At 39.6% G+C, this 27,004-nt stretch overlaps 1 protein-coding gene and 1 long non-coding RNA gene across 2 annotated transcripts; one reads left to right on the forward strand and one right to left on the reverse strand.

Moving 5' to 3' along the window:
* Window positions 1-8,623: 8,623 nt before the first annotated feature.
* On the reverse strand, window positions 8,624-11,357 carry LOC131278452 (uncharacterized). The gene is made up of 2 exons (XR_009185733.1): window positions 10,136-11,357; window positions 8,624-8,900 (listed from the first exon to the last, which is right to left on the reverse strand). It is a non-coding gene; the product is annotated as an uncharacterized lncRNA (long non-coding RNA).
* A 46-nt stretch (window positions 11,358-11,403) lies between these two features.
* H2AZ2 (H2A.Z variant histone 2) lies at window positions 11,404-26,509 on the forward strand. The gene is made up of 5 exons (XM_004457470.5): window positions 11,404-11,578; window positions 14,894-14,971; window positions 16,554-16,667; window positions 19,130-19,259; window positions 20,265-26,509. The coding sequence occupies exons 1-5, from the start codon at window positions 11,576-11,578 to the stop codon at window positions 20,324-20,326; spliced, it is 387 nt and encodes a 128-aa protein (XP_004457527.1). The 5' UTR covers window positions 11,404-11,575; the 3' UTR covers window positions 20,327-26,509.
* Window positions 26,510-27,004: the final 495 nt, after the last annotated feature.

Consider the following 27,004-nt stretch of genomic DNA (forward strand, 5'->3'; position numbering starts at 1 on the left):
CCTAGGGCGCCCGGGTGAAAACCAGGAATCCTAACCACTAGACAATGTGGGAGACGCTGCTATAGCTCCTTTAGCAGAAGAATTTCCAATTATGTGGTCATTTTAATCAGTGCCATAAGCTACTCAAATAGAAAAATCAAAACATCACTGGAAGCTGATGTCACTCCATAGGAGGTCCTGGGGCCTCCTGAAAAACAACAATAGCAACAAACAAACAGTAAAACCAACTCAGGGAAGCCGATGAGGCTTAGTGGTTGAGCACCAGCTTCCCACATACAAGCTCCAGATTCAGTCTCTGGCCCCCAGTACCTCAAAGAAAAAAAAAAGGATTCTAATAAGGTTCGAATTTCTCACTCAATTTTTATAATTAATGTCAAAAGTGAAACAATTTATCATTTGAATGATATTTTGAATTTAGTTAAAAAGTTCAACAATGAAGATAAAGTTGTTTTGTGGCAATACAAATTCAGTTTGTTGGAGCACAGCATTTGTAGTACAGAAATGTGCTTTAGAGATTAATAGATCTATTCACTTAGCTTGCCAGGACTGCTATGAAATATACCACAGATTGGTTAAACAACAGGAATTTACCTGGTTAAACAACCGGAATTTATTTGTGTCCCAGATTTGGAGGCTAGAAATCCAAAATCAAGGTACTGGTTATGATTCAATCAACCACATCTATGGAACAAAGATGTATTTGGAATTGATCATAGTGTAAACATAATTCATAATCATGTTCAAACAGTGATATTTCTTCTAAAATAGAAGATGTAGTTGTCAAACTTTAATAGGTTATATAGAGAGTAGCTGTATTAAACCTAGCTATACTTTACTGATGTAGTCCAATCAGAAGTCCTAAATTGATTTTATCAAGTAAACTCAATCAGAGGACCCTCAACAAATCCAAAACAATCAAAGGACATTACACCCAGAGGAACAGACCAGTTTCCAAACATAATCTTTCTCTTTTTGGGAAGGATTCAGAAAAATAATCTTAAACTGCCACAGTAGCAAAACCACAAAATGTTTATGATAAAGTTGATAAAAATACTTCAGCATGGCACTTGATGTTTTCTCTCATTGCTGCCCATCATCCTATTTTAGAAATGTTTGAGCCTTTGAAAATCAACATATAATGGTATTGAACTTTTTCTTAAGATTTATTTATTTATTTATTTATTTCTCTTCCCCTGCCCCTCCCCCAGTTGTCTGTTCTCTGTGCTTCTGTTGTCAGTGGCACAGGAATCTGTGTTTCTTTTTGTTGTGTCATCTTGTTGTGTCAGCTCTCCGTGTGTGCGGCACCATTCTTGGGCAGGCTGCACTTTCTTTTGCGCTGGTGGCTCTCCTTACGGGGCACACTCCTTGCGCGTGGGGTTCCCCTACGTGGGGGACACCCCTGCGTGGCACGGCACTCGTTGCGCGCATCAGCACTGCGCATGGGCCAGCTCCACACAGGTCAGGGAGGCCCGGGGTTTGAACCGCAGACCTCCCATGTGATAGACGGACGCCCTAACTACTGGGCCAAGTCCACTTCCCAACTTTTTTTTTTTTTAATAAAAAAGTCCTCTATATTTTGGTGGTATTTTGTTCAAAATCAGTTGGAAATCTTTCATTCAAGCATTCACTGACTGGAATGGTAAGAAACTTCAGGTTTTAAAGCTTAGTGAATTGCAATTATTGAAAGCAGAAAGACATTGAAATTTATCCTTACAGAAGGAAGGGAAAGACTGAAGGAAGTAAATGAGAAATGACTCTGGAATACCTCAATTTGTGGAAAGAATCATTTAATGAAACTCCTATTTTTAACTGGATTATTTTATATTCTGTACTAGAATGAAATTGAGAGTGCTTATCATTTTATACCATTTAAAATTGGCTAGATTGGATTAGAAGCTGTGATGGTTAGGCTAATGTGTCAACTCAGCCATGTAATTGTGCCCAGTTGTTTGGTCAGGCAAGCACTGGGCTAATACAAGGACATTTATGGACTTTAGTCACCATTGACTTTCCTGCAGTGGTAAATCATAGTAAGCTGGTTATAATTACATCCATCAGGGAGATTGCCATCAGCAATGAGTGACGCTTTATCCCATCAGTTGAATGCCTTAAAAGGGGAAGTGACTCCCGCATTGAGTGAGAATTTCCCAGCTTGTCTTTGGACAGCCAATGTCTCCCAGAACTCACCAAGAAACTTCACAGGACATTCAATGGAGTGCCTGGTTGCAGCCATCCTGTGGAACATGGACTTGTGCATCCCCACAGTCATGTCATAAAATCACGTACTATTGACAAATATCTCTTGTTGATTGTTTCCCTAGAGAACCCTAATACAGAAGCCATAGTTTTAGTCCCTTGCACTTTTAAACACAAATGTTACAGAAATACATTCAGACAAGAACACAGAGCAGAATGAGAATATCATCTTTATTCTCACACCCCTACTCCTTTTCTTGGAAATAATGACTGTCAACAGCCTGATGTAAAGCCATGAAGTCCTCTTTTTATGCATTTTCAGAGGTACAATCACACCTACCATGTGGAGTTTATCTATTTTACTATAAACCAGATTATACTGTATGTATTATTCTGCAACTTTTTTTCCTGAACAATCCATGTTGGACATCTGAAGAGTGTGCATAAATTAGCCTCATTCATTTTAACAAGTACTTAATGTTCCTTAACGTGGATAGTCTAAAATTTATTTAATCACTCCCAAAACCCAGTTTCTTGTGAATAAATTATAAGGGTATAAAATGGTATGACGAGGCAACCAGATGTTTACAAGCATCACAGTAAAAAAGATTTAGCAGAGTTGGAAGCTTATGTTTCCAAAAGCACTTGAACACCTGCATGTTGTTTTCAAGGCAGGCGGTAGACAGGAAAAAGCAGGGGCCTTTCATGCAGACCTGCATTCCAAGCCCAGTTCTGTCACATACTAGTCATGTGACATGAAATCATTCATGTAATCTTTGAAACCTGTTTTCACATCTGTAAAATAGAGATAATAGTGTTTATTTTGCATTTAGTCATAAGGATGAAAAAGCATATACGGGGAAGTGGATGTGGCTCGAGTATTTGAGTGCCTGCCTCCCACATGGGAGGTCCCGGTTTCAGTTCCCAGGGCCTCCTAAAGAAAACACAAACAGACAACGAGCGGACAAAGAGCAGGAAAAAATGAATAGACAACAAGCACAAACACAAGCAAAAACAATGAGCAAACGTGGGACTCATGGGGTGGGGGGAAGCATATACAGAAGGTGGTTAACAAACACTTGACACAGGCACTCAGATTATAAGGATGAGGGAAGTGAATGTGGCTCAAGTGATAGAGCTTCCACATACCATATGGGAGGACCTGGGTTCAATCCCTGGGGTCTCCTGGTGAAAAAGAAGAGAAAGCATGCCCATGCAGCAAGCCAGTACCCATGAGAGGGCCCGTATGGTGAGTCAGTGTCCACAAGCGCCTGTGCGGTGAGGCAGTGCCCCACTCAAGTGAGTCACGCAGCAAGATAATGATGCATCACGGGAAGTGGATTTGGCTCAATGCGACGGTTTGCTCGGTCGGTAGAGGTGGGGTCTGGGTGCGGACGAGGGGTCGGTCCCACTTGGGACGAAGGGTCAGTCCCACTTGGGACGAGGGGTCAGTCCGGCAGCAGACGAGGGATCGGTCTCACAAGGGGTTGCGCGGTTCGGCTGACGGGGTCGCCCGGCAAAGCCGGCGACGAAGGGGTCGCCCGGAGAAGCAGGCGACGAACTGGGGACAAGGGAGGCCAGGCCCTTGTTGGGGGCTCTCAGGACTGGAGGGCGCACGGCAGAAGAACTACCGCGGAGACAAGGTAAACACGCAAGTCCAAGTTTATTGAGGGAGAGGCAACAGTTTTCTAGGGGCTGGGGAAGGCTGATTGGTCGAAGCCACGCCCTGTTCTGATTGGTTGCCGGTGAAAGGTCAGTGGGCGGTACTGGACGGGGGAGGGGTGGTGGTTAGGGATTGGCTGTCGCTGTTGCTGGGGGAAGGGGCAGGGTTTAGGGATTGGTGGCTGCTGTTGCTGGGGTGGAGGGCAGACTTGAGTTTCCCGCCCACGCCTGGCTGTTGCTGCTGTCGGGGGGAGGGAAAAGGGCAGACTGGATTTTTCCGCCCACACCTGGCTGTTGCTGCTGTCGGGGGAGGGGAAAAGGGCAGACTGGAATTTTCCGCCCTGCGCCTGCGCAGGGAGAAAGAAGAAGAAGGGTGCCGCCCTATAGGCATCGTGTGGCGCCATCCAGGAGGAGGGGCGGCCGCGGAAGCATGGCTGCCGAGAAGGGGAGAACCGAGGGCACTCTGCGCCCATGCCGAGCTTCCTTCAGGGGTGGCGGTGAGTCCGACCAGCCACCCTATTATGGGGGCAGCGGCTTGGCCTACCGTGGCCGCTCCCCTGCCAGGCCAGCAAACCACGCTTCAGCCCGAGGGGTGACCGCAGCTCAACAGACAGAGTGTCCGCCTACCATGTGGGAGGTCCAGGGTTCAAACCCAGGGCCTCCTGACTCATGTGATGAGCTGGCCCATGTGCAGTGCTGATGCATGCAAGGAGTGCTGTGCCACACAGGGTGTCCCCTGCATAGGGGAGCCCCACGCAAAAGGAGTGCGCCCCATAAGGAGAGCCGCCCAGCGCAAAAAAGTGCAGCCTGCCCAGGAATGGCGCCACCCACATGGAGAGCTGACACAGCAAGATGACACAACAAAAAGAGACACAGATTCCCAATGCCACTGACAAGAATACAAGTGGACACAGAAGAACACATCACAAATGGACACAGAGAGCAGACAACTGGGGAGGGGGGCAGGTGGGGAAGGGATGAGAAATAAGAAATAAATCCTTAAAAAGAGAGAGAGACAAGGGGAGAGTCAAGGTGAAGTGCAGTAGAAACTAGGAACTGAGGTAGTGCAATTGACAGGGAACCTCTCTCCACATCAGGGGTCTCCAGGATCGAATCCCAGTGAATCCTAAAGGAGAGAAAATGAGAAGACAACATAGACAGCAAAAACAGCAGGGCAGGAGGAGGGGAAGCGGGAAAAAAACAAATAAATCTTTTCTTAAAAAATTATAAGGATGAATGAGCTTAAACTTTTGAAAAACTTAGCTCAGTCTATGTTCACATTAATCCTATATTTTATCCCCCCATTTGTAAAGTTGAAGTATTTTTTCATTTATTTTTGTACATTTAATAATTGAAAATATAAACAATTAAAACCTGAAAAGAAAACATAGTTGAATAAAAACATACATTTCTCAGTTAAATGTACTGGATACATATACAAATTTTTTTTGAATCATACAGTATGTTACACAATGTATTTGGTTCCTAGTAATGCAATCACACAGTATTTGTCCTTCTGTGTCTGGCTTGCTTCACTCAACATAATGTCCTCCAGGTTCATCCCTGTTGTTATATGCTTTGCAACTTCATTTCTCCTTACAGCTGCATAATATTCCATTGTGTGAATATTCCAGTTTATCCATTCATCTGTTAATGGATATTTTTACATAACATTTTTCTGATTATAAAGCAGATATACAGCCAGAGATGACAATTTAGAAAATACAGAAATATATTTTATACAGAAATGTATAAAATAATCATAATCTACAAAGAAAACCTAATGACCCTAAATTTCTCATTGTTTTTTGTTTTTGTTTTGAGGTACTGGGGCCGGGGACTGAACCCAGGACTTGTAAGTGGGAAGCTGGTGTTCAACCACTGAACCACATCAGCTCTCAATTTTTTATTGTTAACGTTGATTCATTCTCTGGCAACCCATTTTCTACGCAAAAAAGGAAAAGAAAAGAAACTCCCTTTAAAGAGAGATCCCAGCACTGTTTGTTGGAGTATTTTTTTATTGAATTTTCTAAGCACCCTTGTTTAAAATAAACTGAACAAAGATGTATGGGTTTATTGCTGGAATCTCAATTTTATTCCATTTATCTATGTCTGTCCTTACCCCAATACCACAGTCTTGGTGACTGTAGTTTTGCAGTAAATTTCAAAATTCAAGTATGAGTCCTCCAACTTTGTTCTTTTTCCAAGATTGTTTTGCTTATTCTGGTTCTTTTGCATTTCCATAAGAATTTTAGAATCAACTTGCCAATTTCTGCAAAAAATCCTAGGTGGGATTTTGATAGGGATTGTGTTAAATCTGTAGATCAATTCGGGGTGTACTGTCATCCTGACAATAGTCAGTCTTTTCATCTATGAACATGGGATATCTTTTCATCTATTTAGATCTTTAACTTTCAGCAATATTTTGTAGTTTTCGAAGTATAAAGCTCGTACTTTCTTTTGTGAAATTTATACCTAAGTATTTTATTCTTTTTAATGCCATTGCAAATGGAATTGTTTTATTTTTTATTTGTTCATTGCTAGTGTATAGAAATACAATTGATTTTTGCAAATTGCTCTTCTATACTGCAATCTTGCTGAACTCATTCATTAGTTTTAATAGTTTTTACTGGTTCCTTAGGATTTTCTATATACAAGATCATGTCTCCTACATGTTTTACTTCTTTCTTTCCAATTTGGATGCCTTTTTTGTTGCCTAATTGCCCTAATTTGACCTTCTAGTGCAATGTTGAGTAAAAGTGGCAAGAGCAGTCATCCTTATGTTGTTCCTAATTTGGGGGGACAGGCTTCAGTCTTTCAACACTGAGTATGATGTTAGCTGTGAGTTGTACATAAATGTCCTTTATCAGACTGAGGAAGTTCCCTTCTATTCCTAGTTGTTATATTTTTTGTCATGAAAGAATGTTGGATTTTGACAAATGCTTTTCCTTAACCGATTAAGATGATCATGTGGTTTTTGTCCTTTATTAATATGGTTTATTACATTGATTACATATGTTAAACCAACCTTGTATTCCTGGGATAAACCATACTTGGTCATGGCATATAATCCTTTTCATAGGTTGTTATTTGTTTCACCACTTTCCGTTCAAGGTTTTTGTTTCTATTCATAAGGAATATTGGCCTTCAGTTTTCCTTTCTTATAATAGCTGTCTGGTTTTGTTATCAAGGTAATATTAACTTCATATGATGAGTTGGGAAATGTTCCCTTCTCTATCTTTTGGAAGAGTTTGTGATGATAGAACTCAACAATGAAAGCATCTAGTTCTGAGCTTGTCTTTACAGGAAGTTTTATTACTATTTAGATTTTCAAAGTTTTTTGAGAAAGTCTCAGTATTTCCTGTCTTTTTAGGAATTTGTCTAGTTCATCTAGGTTATCTAATTTGTTGGCATGAAGTATTCCCTTATAATCCTTTTTATTTCAGCAAGGTCAACGGTGATCTTTCATTCATGATTTTAGTGATCTGAAATTTCTTTTTTTCTTGATCAGTCTAGTTGACCTTTTTATAAAATCAACTTTTGATTTTCTCTACTGTTTTACTATTTTCTTTCATTTATTTCCTCTCTAGTCTTTATTTTTCCCCTTCTGCTTGCTTTGGGTTTAGTTTGTTCTTTTTATTTTTTCAACAGGTAATACATGCACATTGTACAATTTTAAAGTGAACCAAAGCTTTTGTAAAACAATTTTCCTCTAAAAACTGTTGCCTCTTTCCTTTACTTTGGATTTACTTTAAAAATGGTAGAATGGATGTGAATGTGAACATAAAAGGAAAAGTGGCCACAAGTTAATAATTGTAATTGTGCGATAGGCATGTTGGGTTCACTGAAATACTCTCTTTACTTTTGTATGTTTAAAATTTTCTATCATAAAAGTTCTCCGAAAGAGATTATATACTGTATCAGCTAAGGTACATTCAAGTTACAAAATTATTTGAACCAAATTATTTGAACTGAGAATATTACATAAAGTATTGTAAATTGGGTATAAAGTCTTTTAACTACTAAAAGGGTAAAACAAGGCCGCAAATAGCAGCTACCACCCTTGAAAAAACAAAGAGAACATTTTTAGAAACCTAGAAGGGCCCCGTGAAGCTGAAGCTCAAACTACTGAAAAGAGAGCTGACTGGTGCTGGGGGGCTGTAGGAGGCAATGAGGCTGGTTTTCTAAGTGTTGGAAAAAATGATTCAGCTGCTGCTACCACAGTGAAAAACTGTTGCTTGGGTGATACAGGAACAGAAAGCAGGCAGGAAGGTGTGTTCCTTGTCCCTCCATCAATCTTACAGCTTCTCTCTAGCACCCTCTACTGCATGCCCAGGAGGAATGCAGAAGACAAAGTAGAAAAGTAAATGTGGTTTTCAGAGTCTAAGTCCCAGAATCAGAAAGCAGAATATAGAAGGGTGGGTGGGTCCTACATCTTGATTTACCTATTTTAGAAACAGGCAGGTTCTGGCTTATGGCAGTAGTTGCCTAACCGTTGAGATCTGGGGTAAACCTCTCTAGGGACGTTTACGGAAAAAAAAAAGAATTTGGCTGCCGTTAACAAGAGCGGCCAAAAGAAAACGTCTCTTAAAGGTTTTATAATATTTTGGAGTACTGCAGCATTAAAATGTAAATTCAAACAACACAGGGATAAAATCTCCTGGAATCTACTAATTGCTAAGTCTGTCCTCTCTAAAGGCTTTAAAACACAGAAACGAATAGAAAACAAAACTGAAAACAAAAAATAAATGCTAAAACAATCAGCTTTTTGAGTGGGGTTTTTAAAATCAATTTTATTTATATTAATATAGCATATAATCACAGTTGTGCATTTGTGTACATTCACATGTACAAAACTCAAAAGGGACAAAGGGTATGAAAAGCTCACCTTCCACCTCTGCCCCTAAGCCATTCATTTTACCTCTGCAGAGACAACCAGTGATGTCAGATATGAAAGTGTCTTATGTCAGGTTTCCCAGGAAACAGAATATAAGGAGATTTGCATACAAGAGGTTTACTGGAGAATGCTTTTGGAAGCATTACTATGAGAAAACAGAAAGGAAACAGGATTGAGTAGAGGGAGAAGTTGAACTAACATGCAATTATAGCAAAGCAGTGCTGATCACAGAAAACTGGAACTGGAGTGGCCCCTCAGTTGTCACAAATTGAGCTTAAGAGAGCTAGCTAGGCACTGTGTCCCACATCTACTAGTCATTGGAGGTGGGCTGCCCCATGGAAGGGGGCATAACTTTAGGTGATGCAGCTCACTTCAGCTGCGTGAAATTCCTAGGGAAAGACTCCTGAACAATCATCAGTCAACAATCTCAGAAGCCGAGCACCTAAATGCAGGCTTGAAGTGGGATCTGGACTGTTTACCTCAGTCTCAGAATTTAGCATGTACCTGAGTTCTAGAAGGCTGTTAAAATATCAGAGGATGGACCCCACCCCTAGAGTTTCTGATTCAGATTCAGTAATCCAGCAAAGTTGATAATTTGTCAATGCTTGGTGGTTAAACATTGTAGATGGTAATTATCTAAAATTTGCCCATTACAATGGTATTCTTCATGAGAGCATACTGCCTTCTTTGTTGTAAATGAACTGTAACTCTAGTTCACTGGCAACTAGACTTCACTCATTAGCACACTTGCTTTGTAAAATTGTTAGGCAGTTTCTCTACAGATGCCAGAAAACTTCTATCCATTTTTCTTCAGGCTCTGTGCCTCTATACATTTCTCTCATCTCTAAACAGGATATATAAATCAGTAGGGGATTACTATTGTCTGTGATGAGGACCATTTTTTTCCAACCTAACTCATTTCCATCAAAATCTGAAACAAGGGTGAGAGGGGCAGTGTGGTGAGAAAATGGATTTCCTTTTAAGGAAGTAAATTAACATTTGTTGACTATTTATTGCCTGCTAGGTAAAGTGCTAAGCCCATTCACGTATATATTATTGAATTAAAGCTCACTCAAAAGCTGTAAAATAGGTATTGCTATTTTCAGTTTGGCAATAACAAAACAGGCTTGGTAATGTTAAATGCCTTGCCCAGGTCAAATAACTTGCAAATGAAGGAGTCCTGATTCAAACTCAGGTCTTTCTACAGACCACACTGCCTACGTACAAGTAGCTTAAAAGCGTGTTGCTATTCTTTCCTCTCATTTGCCAACTGACATTTAGGGGGTACTAGGCACTGCACCAAGCAGAGTCCAGTGAAGTTGGAAGCCCACCTTCCACCTGTCCTTGAATTCACAAGTTACCTTTCCTTAAAAAACTCACTTCCTTCAAGACGTTTCCTCTGATGGAGACTGAGTCCAAAGCGTCAGTATATGTCAGAAGAAAAATAATTCAAACTTTGGGACAGGTATTGGCTACCTGATGATTTATTGGAAATGTAGTCCATGAAAACCACTTCTCTAGAAGGCAATCTTCAAGAAAAGAGGAATTTTGTTTTGCTCAGTACTGAGTCCTCCTAGCAGTCAGAACGTAACACTGTGGAAAGAATGAAAGCATTTCAAACAACAGTTATGAGTTAGAATAAACATCGAAGGACTTGGACCCGTATCTTGGTTATTCACTGGCTGTGCGAGCTTAGGCAAATAGGCTGGCCAGAACCTTTTTCTTCAGCTGTGAAATGGGGTTGCCGTCCCCAGAAAGCCCATCTAGTCCAGGCTGTAACATAGATGATGGCGACGGGCCTCCTCAAACTGTGGAAACAGGCCGTGAAAGGAAAAATCACTGGAGCGCCTACTACGCGCCACACGCTTCTACACACGCTATTTAATCTTCCCAACACTTTGGGGAATGGCAATTCCATTTTACCGCTTTGCTTCGCTTTAGTTGGAAGTTCCCCAAAACTTTTAGCCTCCTAACGGAAGGAAAAGCAAACGAACGAGGCCAATCGGAACCTCGCCAAGGGGTTACCGCTGCTTTGCTGAGGCGACATCCCTGTCAGTCCCGACAAGTAAGAGAGCCGCAACAGTGCTGAGGGTGAGGCTCTTCCCACCCTGAAATCAGGGCCCGCCGGGGTGCAGAGCCCCGTAAGTCCTGCCTCAGACTAAGAGCTGCGATGAGTCTGTGTTAGAAACGGCCCGAAAAAGCGACATCCGACTGCCACTTCCTTCGCCAAGTCCCAGAATCAGAACAGAAGCCGCGTATGGGCGGGAAAGCAACGGACACCTCAAATCGCTGCAGCCACTGGCTAATCTTGCTGTCACTCTTGGCGGCCCGCCTACCTAGCTCGCGGGCGATGCTTTCATTGGCTCGCTTCCACAGAGCGTCCGGCCCCATTGGCCTAGCCTTCTGCTCGTCCGGCTCCTACGCGCGGAGGCAGGTGGAGAGCCCCGCGCTCCTCCCGCCCACCTCGCGCCCCAACCCGTCGGGGATGGGGCCTGCGGACCCGCCTCCGCGTGCCGTGTGCAAAAACAAACAGCCGTTAGGGAGGCGGTGCAGGGGGCGGAGTCTGGCTAGAAGGAGGCGCGCGATTGGCCGTCCCCGGGGGTTCAAACCAGCAAAGCGAGCGGCCATTGGCGGGGGGCGCGCGAGGCGGGCCGTGGGCATTGTCTGGGCTCCGGCGGTGGCGGCGGTTGGGGCTGCGATAACGGAGGCGGCGGCTTGGGAGGGGGAGCAGGTGCGGCGCGCGCGGGCCGAGCGGAGCGGATTCGGCGCCGCGCCAGAGCGGACGGGTGGAAGCAGTGGTCCGGAAGCAGCGCCGAGACCATGGTGAGGGCCGGAGCGGGCCGGCGCTCCCCGTCCCGGCCGAGGGCCCGGTGCCGCGGGGGCGGGTGCCGGGGGTCGCGCGGGTCGCCCCGGGCACGGGGGTCCCCTGGGCGCCGGACGCGGCTCGTCCAGCCCCGGCCCTGCCCTGCCCCCGCCCCGGTCCGCGGCCGCTCTACCTGTTGAGCGCAGAGTTTCCCGGCGCCGCGTCCTGGCCGAGCCCGTCTCCGCGCGCCCTCGAGGGCCGCACGCAGCCCCTCCCTCTTTGAATCCCGCGCCAAAAGCCCGGGCCGCCCCTGGCCGCCGACGCCCGGGCGGGGACGTGCGGCCCCAGCTGGCCTGGGCAGCGCTGACAGCCTCGGCCGCCGCCGGCCGCCGGAGAGCGTGGCCCGAGCGAGATAGGTGCCCTGGCGGGGCGCCGGCACGGTTCCAGGGAGGAGGAGGAAGGCCAAGGACCTGGTTCGCTTTTGAAGTGCAGGGTTGAGTGTTTGCTCTTGAGCACGGTAACTGCACAAAATGAGGGCAAGCAGGATATCCTGGAGAAGTTACAAGCCTTTCACGCTATTCATTACATCATTTCCATGGGGAAAGGGGGCTTGGACTCGTGGTCTTTTGAGCAACAACATAAGGGTTATAGCTGGGAACCGTACACATGTCTGGTCGTAGGTGATTGCATAGGTGAGGGGTCCACGCCCCCTATTCTGACATCCTTGGGGCTTGTGTTCTTCACGCTACAGTAGCCACCTCCCTTTGCCCCTCTTATGAATTTTCCATCTTGAATCCTTTTCCTCAAGTTCAAATCTAGGTACGAAAGGTGCGGTTTTTGAAAAGGGAGAGTGAATAAAAAACTCCAGCCGCGTTCTAAAGCTGAGGGAAGGAGAAAGTGGTCAAGAATAAACGGCGTTGCCTCAAAGATTGTGTGGAGATAGTAATACTGTTACTATGAAATCTTATTTATGTTGAGATTCGTGCTTTAAACGTTCTGTCTTAAGAAAGGTTCTTCAACCAGAGCTACCCACGTAAAAGTTAAGCCCAGGCTTTCATCCCTCATACCGCGGTTTTATGTATGTGCTTGATATGACAGGTACAGAATTCAACAGACCTCACTGTTAATTGGCCAAACGAGAAGCTAAAAACTTCGGTCATCATAAAATTCCCAAATTTTACAACGAATAGATTTTATGAAGAGTTGCCTCTTCGTAGTTTATGATTTACAATTAATAGTAGTGATACATAGTAAAGAACTTTCACAAAATGAGGCACTGATTGTATCTAATCTTCAAATTAATTTGCTCAAACTGATGGTTTTTATGATCCTGGCTGATTTTAAGATATTTCTCATTAATCTCTATAGATGTGCTGGGTATTGGTATTTATGTACCACTCGCTAAAAATACATGTTAATGTAAGCTAAAAATACAGGAGGTGTCAGTTGTCATTCTTGAGTCTCTCAATTGACTTAATGTATCCTTTTTTAAAGATTTAAAGCTTCAGGGGAAGTGCACATGTATCTGTTACACTAATATGAAAATACCCTGGTATCCATTTTTGAAAATTTTCTGAGTTAAATGTACACTCTAATTTCCCCTAAGAGGCCTAACCCAGGTTCATACTAATTCATGTCATAAAACCTGATATTGCTTTTATTTGCTACATTAAAATGAAAGTGCAACTGAAAGAGTATATATACAGTGTGAGAAGGCTATGAAGGAAAAATAATTATCCATTTGTTGTACAGTTTTATGTTCAGACAAGTTTGATACCTAAAAGTTTGCTTTCGTTAAGTATGAGAACTGCATCATCACCAAAACTTGGAAATAACCATTTAATGTATTGAGGCTTACAGAAATCATTTCTACTTCCTTAAAATGCAAATAGATAAAGCAACAAATATAACAGATTTGAAACAGTAAGGATAAAATTGCTTTAAGCAGAGTGGTAATGATATAAATTGAGAAGCTGAGGGAGTTTTGCGCTTAGTGGCTTTTAATAAAGTACTTATTTCCTAATCCAGTTAGAGCGATGATAATTATCATTTTAGACTAATGCACTAGTTGAGAGTTTTTTAACTGTTTCTAGAGCAAATAGATGAAAAGATGTCTTTATTTGAGGGATAGATAAGAATACATTGTGACTGTGTTGACCTTAGAAATCAAAATCATAATACTACTATTATGAATAGTAATATAGTGAGATTATTAAAATATATGACTTATTCTGGTAGAAATCTAGAGATTCTTAATTCTGTGTTGAATCTAGATGAGTCTCTTTTGCTAAATTGTTGAATCTAAGAGAGAGAAAATAAATGAATTTGTACCTAGACTGTTTTAATACCTCCCAAGACTTTATTTTTTCCATATGATTTTGGGAAATAAATATCAAATCTTCAGAAACATGCAATTAGGGGACTATACATGGTTGATTTTAGCTTAAAAAATTTTTAAGTGAAGCAGTACAAGGGGATATGTGTTTCAAAGCTTATCCTGTCCTTTGAAAATGTAGACCCTTAGACAGCCAATGTTGTAAGCTTTTTTTTTTAAATAGCTTTTTTACAGTGAAAAAACAGTAGATTTAAATAGTAAAATCATTAAGTACAAAAGAGAAAATTGGTTTCCCTCTCATATCAGATCTTTAGTATTCCCTCCCTAGAGGCAAACACTCTTCTAACTTACTGTGTGAAATATATGCATACACACATACTCCATCTGCCCCATTTTCACACAATAGGAGCTCACTGCATATACCTTGCCTTTTTCACTTAGAAATGTTTTGTGAGTTGTTCCATATCAGCACGTTTATGTCTCAGTTTGTTGAGATGTCTGCATAATATTCCATTGTGTTCATAATGCCATGATTTAGTGGACATGAAGGTTATTTATGAAGTTATTTATTTTCCATCATGTGAAAGCAATATTTGTTTAAACCCGTTAAGTAGAAATTTGAAGACCCATTATGCCCCTAGAAGAGCTAAATTCTCTTTCTCTGGTAATAATATATGTTGACGTTTTAAAAGATTATTTCATTATAAAATATTTCAAGCATGCGTGAAAGTAGTTTTATTGACTTGGTCAAGATTCTTCCATCTGAAAATTGAGAAATAGGTTGAGAGTTGTATAAATCTCAGCTTTTTAACAGGTGTTTAGTATTTGACCTCAGTTTTTATAGGAATAACTATAAGGTGATATAATCAAATGTATATTTACAAATAAGGAAAGAGATTTTTCTTTTAAACCACCTAAAGTAAAACTGGAAAAAGTTTTGTTTCCTGAGTATTTTTAAATAGTGTTTTAAGTACTTTATCAGAAGTGTTTTTTCATCTAGGCTGGAGGCAAAGCCGGTAAAGACAGTGGAAAGGCCAAGGCTAAGGCAGTATCTCGCTCACAAAGAGCTGGACTCCAGGTAATGTATCCATGCTGTAAAAATTTATCACTTAAATTATTTTCATGGCCCATAGATGTTTCAATAATTACAAAAATGTTCTTGTAGTACCACTGACTTTTAATAGTAAGAGTGATTAGACAAGACTTACCATAAAGTTTCTGTCTTTAATTCATATTCTTCCAAACAAGGACCTATTAGGAAAAAGGCTTAAATGAACTTGGTGATTTGTTTCTATAAAAGTCTGTTATTTCTAGATTGTAATTATGTTTCTGGTTCTTTTTTATAAGTTGTATCATAATAAAGTGAGTAACCTCTCTTTTTCTTTTGAAGAAGGTATTTGTAATGGTACATTTGCTTTCAGGATAAGATGCAATTTTTGAGAGAATTACAAATTATACATTAATCCTCTGAATCATTCTCTAATACCTTATTTTAAACTATGAGTGATATACTCCAGGCCACTAAATATTTTCAAACTTCACATATATTTCAATTGTCCCAAATTCAAAATCTTCTGGAGGAATAAACATTATTTCCAACGTATGACACTTTTTAAAAAATGTTTATATATGAGGACATTTTTAAAACAGGAAGTTTGAAGGGCAAGCTGAAGATTTGGGTTTTATCCTCATAGCAATGGTAAGCCATTGAAAGTTTTTGAGCAAGATCACATGATCCAAGTGGTACTAAAGGAAGGGGGATGGGAAACTACACTTCTTTTATGATACCTCTAGATTTTAGAGCACCATATAAATTCTCAATCAGAATTTGTTTTAAAGTTTTGACATTGGAAAGGTGATAACTAGGCCATAACATAAAGGAAGCGTCCTAGCCATGAGTAGGGTGTTTTAAATTGAATATGCAGAAGTTTTGTTTGGAAAGGAAGTAATTGGAGATCCTGAAATGATAGGGCAGTAAAGGAGTAAGGAATGTGTGTAACAGTTGTGAAGGAGAAGAGTCAGGAACACAGACAAAGGAATTAGGATACTTCGGAAATGAGAGAGCTTTTCCCTCAGAAAGTAGAGGGGAAGAACAGCAATGAGAGGTTGGTCTTAATTTTTCTTAGGTGTCAGGAGACCTCTTGAAAATGAGTAAAGAAGAATGGACTTTAATGCCTGAGGAAGGTGGCGGAGGTCAGCGTAGCATGTGTTTATTAGGTTAAGAAATCAATACATACAAATACAATGGCTGAGACGTTAAATGTCCAGTTGATGACAGCAGAGCACAGTTTCCCTTCGTTTTATAATGGAATTTCCCATATTTGCTGAAATGCATTCATAAAACTGGTTTTTTTTTAATAACTTTTATGATAGCCTCAGGAGGGTAAAAGCAGGCATCAAGTTGTGTTAATACATGATAGAAGAAGAAGAAAAAAACATTGGAAACCAAACCTGTCTGGTTGTTACCAGTTCCTAGGACTTACACATATAAGTATGCATATATGTATATGTCTTTGAAATCAGCCAGGCTTTGTTTTTTTTTGTTTTTGTGTGTGTGTGTTTTTTCATGGATTATTCATAATAGTTTACTTTTTATTAAATTTTATATTGAAAATTTAAGATTCTTCAGTACTTTGCACTTAAGACAGTTTCTGTTTCAGTTTCCAGTGGGCCGTATCCACAGACACTTGAAGACTCGTACTACCAGCCATGGGAGGGTTGGTGCCACTGCTGCAGTGTACAGTGCTGCAATTCTGGAGTATCTCACTGCTGAGGTTTGTAGAGATATGCTTGTTATATGTGCGAATCCAAAACGTGTTAAACACTAACGATCTGAAATCCTGTAGAATAGTTTTCAAAAAGGACATGCTGGTTGGTTTTCTCTAATAGTGTTTTTTCCTGTTACCCACTGCCAATGTCAAAAAGAATCTTGGTGTCCTCATTTTTTAAAAGTTAAGGCAAATCCTCTTTTTAGGTGATGTAACAAAGGTGTGTAAAAATTTTTTAATTACTGTGCTACTAATTAGTGCTAAATATGTATATAATCCGTAGGCGGTATTTGTGAAGTTACAGTATAATCTCTTATATGTGTGTATATTTATATATATATATATATAAATTTCTTAATGAGGATTTGAGGTGGGTTAAAGATTTGCCAGTATGATACGTTAAAAAAATCACAAATATGATACTAAAAGTTAATGATATTAATCCTTCTGTTTTTCTCCATGGTTGTATGTACACAATGCTGTATCTTGCTCAGTTTGACATTTCAGGAAGATAAATTAATTTGGCAGGAGTTCTTAATTCTTAGGTCATAGGCCACCACTTCCCTCTATCCCTGTCCTTCCTAAGGAAAATGAATGGGAATTCATAAAACTCACTACACTATATTCCAGGCAGGGGAAATAATTTCAGTAGTGAACAAGTCAAGTGGTAGGGATAGCCAACCTGATGAGGAAGGTTCTTACTAGAGAACCTATTGGAGATTATTAACATTGAATTAGTCATTTAGTAGAGGTAAAGAAAATACTGAAACCTAATCCAAGAGCTTAGATCAGAGTAATCACATCTCAGCCTTGGCTTCACACTAGCTTTGCTTGGGGAGCATTCCAAAAATACTGATGGACAAGCTTACCCCAGATAAATCAGAATCTCTGGGGAGAATGAGGCCCAGGGTGTTCAAGCTTATAAAAGCTTGCCAGTTGATTGTAACATACATGCAGGGTTACTGCTCTATTTAAATGAGAAGGCACTGTAGAGTTATTTTTCTATTCCTTAAAGGTTTTAATAATGCCAGTAGAGGGAAACGGACTTTGGCCCAGTGGTTAGGGCGTCCGTCTACCATATGGGAGGTCCGCGGTTCAAACCCCGGGCCTCCTTGACCCGTGTGGAGCTGGCCATGCGCAGCGCTGATGCGCGCAAGGAGTGCCGTGCCACGCAAGGGTGTCCCCCGCGTGGGGGAGCCCCACGCGCAAGGAGTGCGCCCGTGAGGAAAGCCGCCCAGCGTGAAAAGAAAGAGCAGCCTGCCCAGGAATGGCGCCGCCCACACTTCCCGTGCCGCTGACGACAACAGAAGCGGACAAAGAAACAAGATGCAGCAAATAGACACCAAGAACAGACAACCAGGGGAGGGGGGGAAATTAAAAATAAATAAATAAATCTTTAAAAAAAAAAAAAATAATGCCAGTAGAGTTGATGGAAGCAAAAAAATATATAGTTTTATGGCCATTTGAGACTTTGAAATTTCTCTAGTTGAAAATTCCCCTTAAATTTTCTACCAGTATTAAGCAGTAAATTTCAGCCATTAAGGGTTATGCAGAAGTACACCACATGGATATATTAAAATAAATGATTTTTCTGTATGTTCATATTTAGAATTTTGGTTTAAGGGATAATATTTTCTTTTTAAATGTCTTTCTATATAGAAGTAGGTTTTTTTCTCAAGTTTTTATATCTGTTGCAGATAGTCGAATATAAAAGAGGTCAAATGAAGTAAAGTAAAAGGCAGAAATGGATAGAAGTATAAGAAATGTATCATAGATTTATATGTTTTTTTCATTTCATATTGCATGTACAGATCCTCTAGTTGTGTGTGTGTTTTTTTTTAACATTTTATTGTAGTTCAAAATATACAGCTCAAATTTTCCCATTTTAACCACTTTTAACTATACAAGTCAGTGGTATTATTTGCAGTCACAGTGCTGCCGTCACCAATATCCATTACCCAAAACTTTTTGTCACTTCAGACTGTACCATTAAGTAATAACTGCCCATTCCCTTCACACTCCCTGCCCTGACCCCTGATAACCTATAGTCTATTATCTAGCTCTCTGACTTTCTTTATTCCAGGTATTTCCTATCTGTGAGATCATAAAATATTTGTCTTTTTGTTTGGCTTATTTCACACAACATAATATCTTCAAGGTTTATCTGTGTTGTGGCATGATTCAGAACTTCATTCCTTTTTATGGCCGAAAAATATTTTATTATGTGTATATGCCACATTTTATTTATCCATTCACCTGCTGATGGACACTTATAGTCATCTTAGTGGGGTGTGGGTACATCTCAGTGGTTTGAGCGCCTGCTTCCCATGCACGAGGTTCCAGGTTCAATCCACTGTACCTCTTAAAAGTATATATATGGTTATCTTCTTAGCTATAATTGGGAATATACACAGAATTTTTAAAACTACATCCTTCATTTTGCGTATTATTTCATGAATACTTTGTAGGTGCTGGAGCTGGCAGGTAATGCTTCTAAGGATCTCAAAGTAAAGCGTATCACTCCACGTCACTTGCAGCTTGCAATCCGTGGTGATGAAGAGTTGGATTCTCTTATCAAGGCAACCATAGCTGGGGGTGGTATGTATTACCTTTTGGGCATAGATTGTTGTTAGTCTTTTTAACGAATATATAATTTGAAGCAATGCTCCAGTGCATTTGAATGGCAAACTAGAAAGTATAAACTTTTTTTTGTTTTAAGATTTATTCCCTCCCCGCCCCCATTGTCTGCTCTGTGAGTTCTTCTGTGTCTGCTTCTATTCTCATCAGGCGGCACTGGGGGGATCTGTGTCTTTTTTATGTCAGCTCTCCATGTGTGTGGCGCCACTCCTGGTGGGCTGTGGTTTCATGTGGGGCGGCTCTCCTTGCACAGGGGCCACTCCTTGGGGCGGGGCACCCTTACACAGGGGCATCCCTGCATGGGCCAGCGGTACTGCAAGTGGGCCAGCTTACCACATGAGCCAGGTATCGAACCCTTGGACCTCCTATATGGTAGGTGGACGTTCTATCTGTTGAGCCACATCCACTTCCCATAGAAAGTATATAAACTTTAATTCCATAAGTGTTAAGTCTGTTATGACTCTAGGCGTTTTTTCATTATGATCTGAATAAATATTTCTTTCCTTTGTAACCATATATAATGTTTTTATTTTAGCACATTGTTTAAATTTTATTATCTGATACTTAGAACCTGATGTTTAAAATATTTTCCATATCCTTTAAACTATGTTTGAAAAATGATCTTGAAAATTTGCTTAGCATGATCTCTCCTTGAAAGACTTGAGTATGTCAAATAAGTCTGGATTGGTGGTTCTTACTTTGGTTCACATTCTTGGAGAATCTCCTAAAAACTGTGGTACTTTTTCTCAAAAACTCACAGAAAATTACACAATTTTACTTAAAGTTTTAAAGGGATTGTGGACTGCTAGCCAAGGTCCTTGGTGTAGATACTTTAAAAGACTCAGAATGTGAAAAAGGAATGTAAATTTCATTCTTTGTATGTTACTCCTTTTGTTTGATGCACTGAGTGTTGAAATATAGCCCGCTATAAAAGTTTTTAATAATACTATTTTTATTTCATTCTAGGTGTGATCCCTCACATCCACAAATCTCTGATTGGAAAGAAGGGACAGCAGAAAACTGCTTAGAGAGTTGTTTTGGCCAACTCTCTTCCTCCCTGTCAATTGTACTGTAACTGGGACAGAAGAAATAATGGGGATATGTGGAATTTTTAAAACAGTTAAATGGAAGAGCATAGACAATTACTGTAGACAAGATAAAGAAGCATTTGTATGTTCTTAGATTAAGAGTTTGCTAAAAGTACCTTTTCATGTGGCAACAATTGTGTGTTGATTGGCTAGGTTTCTCCCATGTGTTTTATACAAAAATGGAATTGATAAACCATTTTCTACAAAATTAATTTGTCTCAAAACTGTTTGTTCATGATGTATTGGAAAGACTTTACTCAGACTTTAAAACTTTTTAAATCTCAATTTGGTTATCACAGAATATTCTGAAAACAGAAATTGGGAATTTAGATTTACCATGATAAATACTAGGGTTCATTGAATCTAAAGATGCTATCGATTATAATATGCACCCTTATTTTATATACTATTAAGAAAGAAAAACTCTGCCAATTAAACCATGATATGCCATCAATTATAAAATATCCTCCCCTTTCAGAGATGTAAGAATGTGAAAAAAAATTTGCATTCAGGATTGATGAAATAGGGTAGCAAAATTATTTGAATTATTTATTAAGCATGTATGTGTCAGGTCCTGTGCTGACTACTTTACATGCTTCATGTCCTGTACCAGTGAATTAGGAAATTTTATTGATATGGAACCTGAGACTTAAGAAGTCAAATGATTTGCTAGAAAATTTTCAGCCAGTAGCTAGAAAATGGGCAGAAAAATTTGAATCCTAGAGTTAAGATTCAAATCTAGATTTGCCTGACTCCAGAACCCCATATTTCTCCCTGGACTCAAGGTTAAATGTATCAGAATTTTCTGCTTTTTGGTTTAAAATTCCAATTTTTAGTAGTCTTTTGGAAATTTGAATTCTATAAACAGGGACTTAACTATGCATTTGATAATTGAAAAGTATTTCTTTCCTGTCAAGTCATATATGAATTTTTAGTTCCACATCCAGTCTAAATCATTTTTGCTTAGTTATTTAGATGTGCATTTTCATCTATTCCTGAAAAATAGACCAGAGAGATTCCTAATGATATTTGTAGGTACACATATTTTTTTCACTTTCATTGCTTTTTTTCCTTTTTAACTTAAATGTCCTGGTTCTGTTTTAATCTTCACTTTTCAGGTAAATCATAGACTTATTATCAGTCAGCCTGTGGTGCAAAGAAGTGCAGATAATTTACTACACTATGACAGGGACACCTTGTATCTTCCTTTTTTATAGGACTGAGACAGATTTCTTTGTTGAAAATCTTTTTTTGTGAGCTTCTATGTAACTGTTAGAAGATTTAATTGAGCAGGTATATACAAGTTAATGGTCCAGCTGAGAACTCTGGATTTTTCTGCCTAGAAGTCTTCATTAAAGAAGCAATTTTTAAATGTTTTTTAATACAACACTTATCAAAACAAAACTCATTTTAAAAAGATATTTTATTATGGAAAATATAAAAAATACACAAAAATAAATAGTATAAATGAACCCCCATGTACCCATGATCTATCTTCAACAGTTTTCATCCTGTGGTCATTCTTACTTTACCTATATCTGTGTCACTCCCATCCTCACAGTGGTGTATGATTCTCATAATTTGTTTTATAGTTACTCTGCCTGAATCAGGATCCGGACAAGAGCTATCCCTTGCATTAGGCTGATATCTCTTTAAATTTATTTTTAAACTATTATAGGTTTCTCCTTTTTTTTTTTTTTTGGTAATTTTTGTAGAAACTGAGTTGTTTGTCTTATAGAATTATATTTTACCAAGTGCATCCTCTTAGAGTTGCAACTTTTTATCTGACCCTTTTATTTCCTGTAAACTAATAATGTCTAGGTTTATTGTTTGTTTTAGTCTGTACTGGCTGTTGATCTCGGGACCTTGTGTATGTGAAGCAGGCTCTCAACCACCGATCTACACCTACTTCGCGTGTTTTAGTTTTTTACAAAAATAATTCATAGATGATGTCATGTTCCATTGCATCACTTCAGGAAGGACATAATGCAGGCTTGCATCTCATTTTGTAATATTAAGATTGATTGAGTTTGGATGTTGTCAGCCCAGTCCATCCATTATAAAACTATCAGCTTTTTTCCACTAGTGGTTTCAATTACTATTAATAATCATTGTCTAAATTGAGAATCTCATTAGGGTTTGCAAATTGGTGATAGTTTATCATTCCTCTGCACTAAATTAGCTAGAATTCTATATAAATAAAAAATTTTCTTATCAATTACAGGGCAGGATAAAAAGAAAATTTCATTCTGATTGGATTATCTTTGGGCGTGCATTTTGAAGATGTTTCTATATTGACAAAGCAGGATCCAAACTTGTTCTTATGTGAGCTATTAGTTTTCAGAAACTTTTTCTACCAAAGTAGAAAAAAGCAGAATAATCAACAGATTTTCCATTGGCCTGAATTACTTGACCAGGAGTGTTTTACTAGAATTTTCTAGATAATTGCTTCAAATATTGATTTCATTTTGATCGAGTAGTTATTTGACTATCTGTTGTGTTCCCAGAACTATTTTGAGGTTTTTTAAAATGGGAAATGTGGTACAAAAGTAGCAAGAATAGTATAATAAGCACCTATGTACTTGAAGCCTAGCTATTAATATATATCTCTAAAAGAAAACTTAAAAGACAGGGCCAGAATACTAAAATTCCAGAACTGGCTTTTCAGTAATATAGCACTTCAGAAAAGGGAGGATTTTTTTTTAGTAGAAGGTAGAACTTGAAATGGGCCTGGAAGATGGGTTGCTTTGGGCAACTGAAATATAATCCAGTGTAGGGAAGCAAAATGAATAATATTCTGGAAATTAAGAATGGAGTATATGTAAGAAGTTCTGACAGAATGACCTAAAGAGCTTGTGATTGAGGTAGGTGTAATGAGAAGTGCTGGCTTTGGTACCTGTGGTTGAATTGCATTGGTTCTTTTTAGACATTTTAGGATGAAGCATGCAGAAAAGTTAATTATACAGTGAACAATTTATGGACCCACCACTTAGATTCTACAGTTAGCATTTACTTTTTTTTTCCTTTATCACATAATTATTGTTTATGGGATGCTCTCATTCGCCTGCTGTTTTTATTTTGTCCTGTCATTTCTTGTTAAGAGAAGGTGTTCTCAGAGCAGATCAGTTTATTCTGTTATGATCAATGAGGCAAGGATATATGCTAAGCAGAAACAAAGAATGGGCTTAATGTGTACTGAGTGATCAGCAAATTTTTGTGCATAATAGCAGTTTTCTGAAATTTTAAGATGTTATTTGTATTTGGCAGAATCCACATTACAATATCAGTCCACACCACCATTTTCAAGGGAAACTCCTCAGTCTGGGTTAGACTCTGGAAAGAGTAGAACATGGGAATGGAAGCGGGGGATACAGTTAGTACTGGTTTCATGTTTTTCTTATTCTGTAAGGGAGTCCAACGTGAGTGGGATCACCTGAAATAGGAAAAACTTAAAAGATCTTTCCCTCCCAGGTTGGGCTTTTCACAATCTCCCAGTTAGCTAGCATTTCTTAAAGTACAAATACATGGTGTCGATGAGAACCAGTTTCACGACTGTAATTGCTTCAGCACCTAGCAGGGTCCTATGAAACGCTTTCAGAGGGAGAGGACATTTTACTTTGGTGGTCTTTGTAGGTGTATAGGAGATTGTGAGAAGAGGATAGGGGAAGATGTGATAGGCAGAATTTTGGGCCCTGTAACCTTCACTTCTCTGGTTACTTGTGTGAAAATGTTACTTTATATGGCAAAGGGACTTTGCAGATATCATTAAGGTTATTAGACTAGGGAGATTGTCCTGGATTACCTCGGTGGGCCCAGTGTAATCACAAAGACCTTGAAAAGCAGAAGAGGATGCAGTGTGTCATTGCTGGCTTGAAGATAGAGGGAGCCATGTGGAAAATGTGAGAAGGAAATGAATGCTGCAGATACCCAGGGACTTTGGAAGAGGACCCCCGGGCAGCTGTGGCAGACAGGTTGATTTTAGCCTGGTGAGACACTGACCTGAGAATCCAGCCACCCTAGCCAGGCTTCCAACCCCCAGAAACTTGCTTAAAGCCACCTGGTTTGTGGTAATTAGTTACGGCAGCAGTAGAAAACTAATACAGGGATAGATAATTTGCATTTTCCTCTTGGGCCTCTGCCGGGTAGAGATTCATGACTTGTTACCAGTAGAGAGCAGGAAAGAATTGGGCTTTGCCATTCTTTAAAAGGTGATGTATGCCTAGTTCTGCAGTCAAGTATATCTGGGCTAAAATCCTAGCTGTGTGGCTTCACACCAGGGACTTACCCTTTGGGAGCCTGTGTCTTCCTCCCTAAAACGGAGATGACACTCTATCTACCTCACGCATTCTGATCATTAAATGAGAGCATGCTTGCATGACTCTTAGAGCAGTGCCTGGCGCTCAAAGAGTGCTCCACAAATGGTAAATTTTTAAGTCATTTACTTTTTTTTCCCATAAACTAGAAAAAGTTATCTAGAAGTACTGCATTCCCTTTTTCATTTTTCATTCTGAGCATTTTTAAGCAGAGCTTTTATTAATCAGAGATTCAACAAGAACCTAAGAAGCTCAAATTCAAAATTCAGAACATGAAAATGTTCCCAGACCAGTCGTGTAGGGGACCACTGCAGAAAGACCCAAGGTCAACATTAAGAATCAGTGCTGGAAAAGTAACAAAAGCGTGATTCTGTTAAAAATGTTGAAAAGTAAGCTCCGGCATTCTTAAAATGTATCTGGATACCTCTGTAATTCCAAATTGGAAGTACTGTCATAGGGCATATTTTCGTGAAAACTACAGAAATCATACCAGTTGCTGGTAGTCTGTGAAATAATAGAGAAAAAAGTGCCAAGTTAAAATAGTATTAGGCAGTTAGCTAGGTTTGTTCATCTTGTCCTCTAGCTTCAGTACCCAAGATTCAAATAGATGCCCCTAGAAATTTGTAAATTGAGTGTGTTTCAGATCTTTAGGATACGTGAAAATCTCTGAAATCAAAAGTGTTAAGTCTTTGCTTGCCACAGATCACCTGTTCTTTGTAAATGGCAGGAGAGCCCCATCCGTTCCTGTGGCATTGTCTGTTCAGAACGGGCACTCCCTTCTGGAGCCTGTCTCAAGAGCTAAGGGGTCTACTCCCTAAGCCCTGGCTGCATGGCTTTGTGGTTCTGTAGACTTCTTAGGAGGGATTGTAGCCTCACCTCCTGGTGACATAGTTAAATTCATTTGCAGAGTCAAAATTTTACCAGAATGTACACATCCCATCTCTGATTAACAATTACTCTAATTTTTAAAAAATCAAATTCTCTAAACTCTGAAATAATGCAGCCATTGTACAAATAAAATCTAAACACATGAAGTAAGCTGGTTTCTTCCAGTTTGGCCCAGATTCTTTAGGGAATCCTAATTCTACCAAAAAGCTCTTCATATAATTCTTACTTCATTTCACTTAAGAAGATAGAGGACTGCCCACTTGCTTCTTCCTGTTCTCTACTGAGTCCTTTATCCCTGGATGTCTCTTCTTTGGGACCTGTAGAAGTTAAACCTCTGCAAACACCAGTGATTTGCTAGAGCTAGAAATGCTATGTTAACTTGCTAAAGTAGATTCCAAAGATTCTCTATTTGGTAATAGATGAGTCTGGCTTAGTACATACTTTTAAATGTAATCATTTCTTTTAATATTTTCTGTAATTAAGACCTTTTTCTACTTGAGTTGTGTTTGTTTTTAACTTCAAATGTCTGGGTTTGTGTATAATAGAAATTCATGTTTTGAACAATGAGTAAGACTAGGGTTGGCCACTGATAGTGGTTCCCAAACTTTCTTCATGGATGTTGCATTACCTGGATCAATGTATTCCATAATAAAATTGAATGATACTTGTCTTTTTCCAAATGGCAGAAAACTCAAGCTAGTGGATTGTTGATTTTAAGTTTTTAAAATTTGCCTGTATTAGCAAAGAATAAAAGCATAATGATAACAGTAATGAAAAATGCCAAACATATTTAATTGGTATAATTTTTCCATGGATATGTGCTTGGTTTGATCTTTTGTTGTATGTACCTTATAGTCACATTTTCTGTTGGTAAAGTTGTTCCTAGTTTATATGATGGAATTAAATATATTCTCTGTAAAAAGAGGGGCTGGACTAAATAATCTCTGAAAGAGCCTTTCAGTTTTAGAAACTATGAGAAAGTGAGTTAATCATCACAGGAAGTATTTAAACAGGCTGGCATGGCCATCGCCAAGAAATGCTCAGCTGCACACCATGTGCTGTGAGCCTCTGCTGAAACCCTTCATAGACCTCATCTCTTCCTCACACAGACACCCCATGAGGAAGTATTAATTGCCTTTATTTTACAAATGATGAGACAAAGGCATAGATGGTTTAACTTTGTATGGTCACATCTGAAATGTGGCAGAGCTGAGAGCCAGGTCAGTTTAGAGCCAAGGCTTAGGTCACTAAGCGTTTTCTTGGGAAACCACATTCCTTTTGTGAATTTAATGCTCTGGATGGATCTGTGAAGTAACTCAGCCTCACTTTACAAGTTAAGAAATTTAGATTCAAAGATGTTCAGTAACTTGCTAGAGATGACACAGCTCCAATCAGGGGTGTAGCTGGAACTTGAAGA

Source organism: Dasypus novemcinctus, chromosome 5, assembly GCF_030445035.2.
Source record: "Dasypus novemcinctus isolate mDasNov1 chromosome 5, mDasNov1.1.hap2, whole genome shotgun sequence".
Lineage (NCBI taxonomy): Eukaryota > Metazoa > Chordata > Mammalia > Cingulata > Dasypodidae > Dasypus > Dasypus novemcinctus.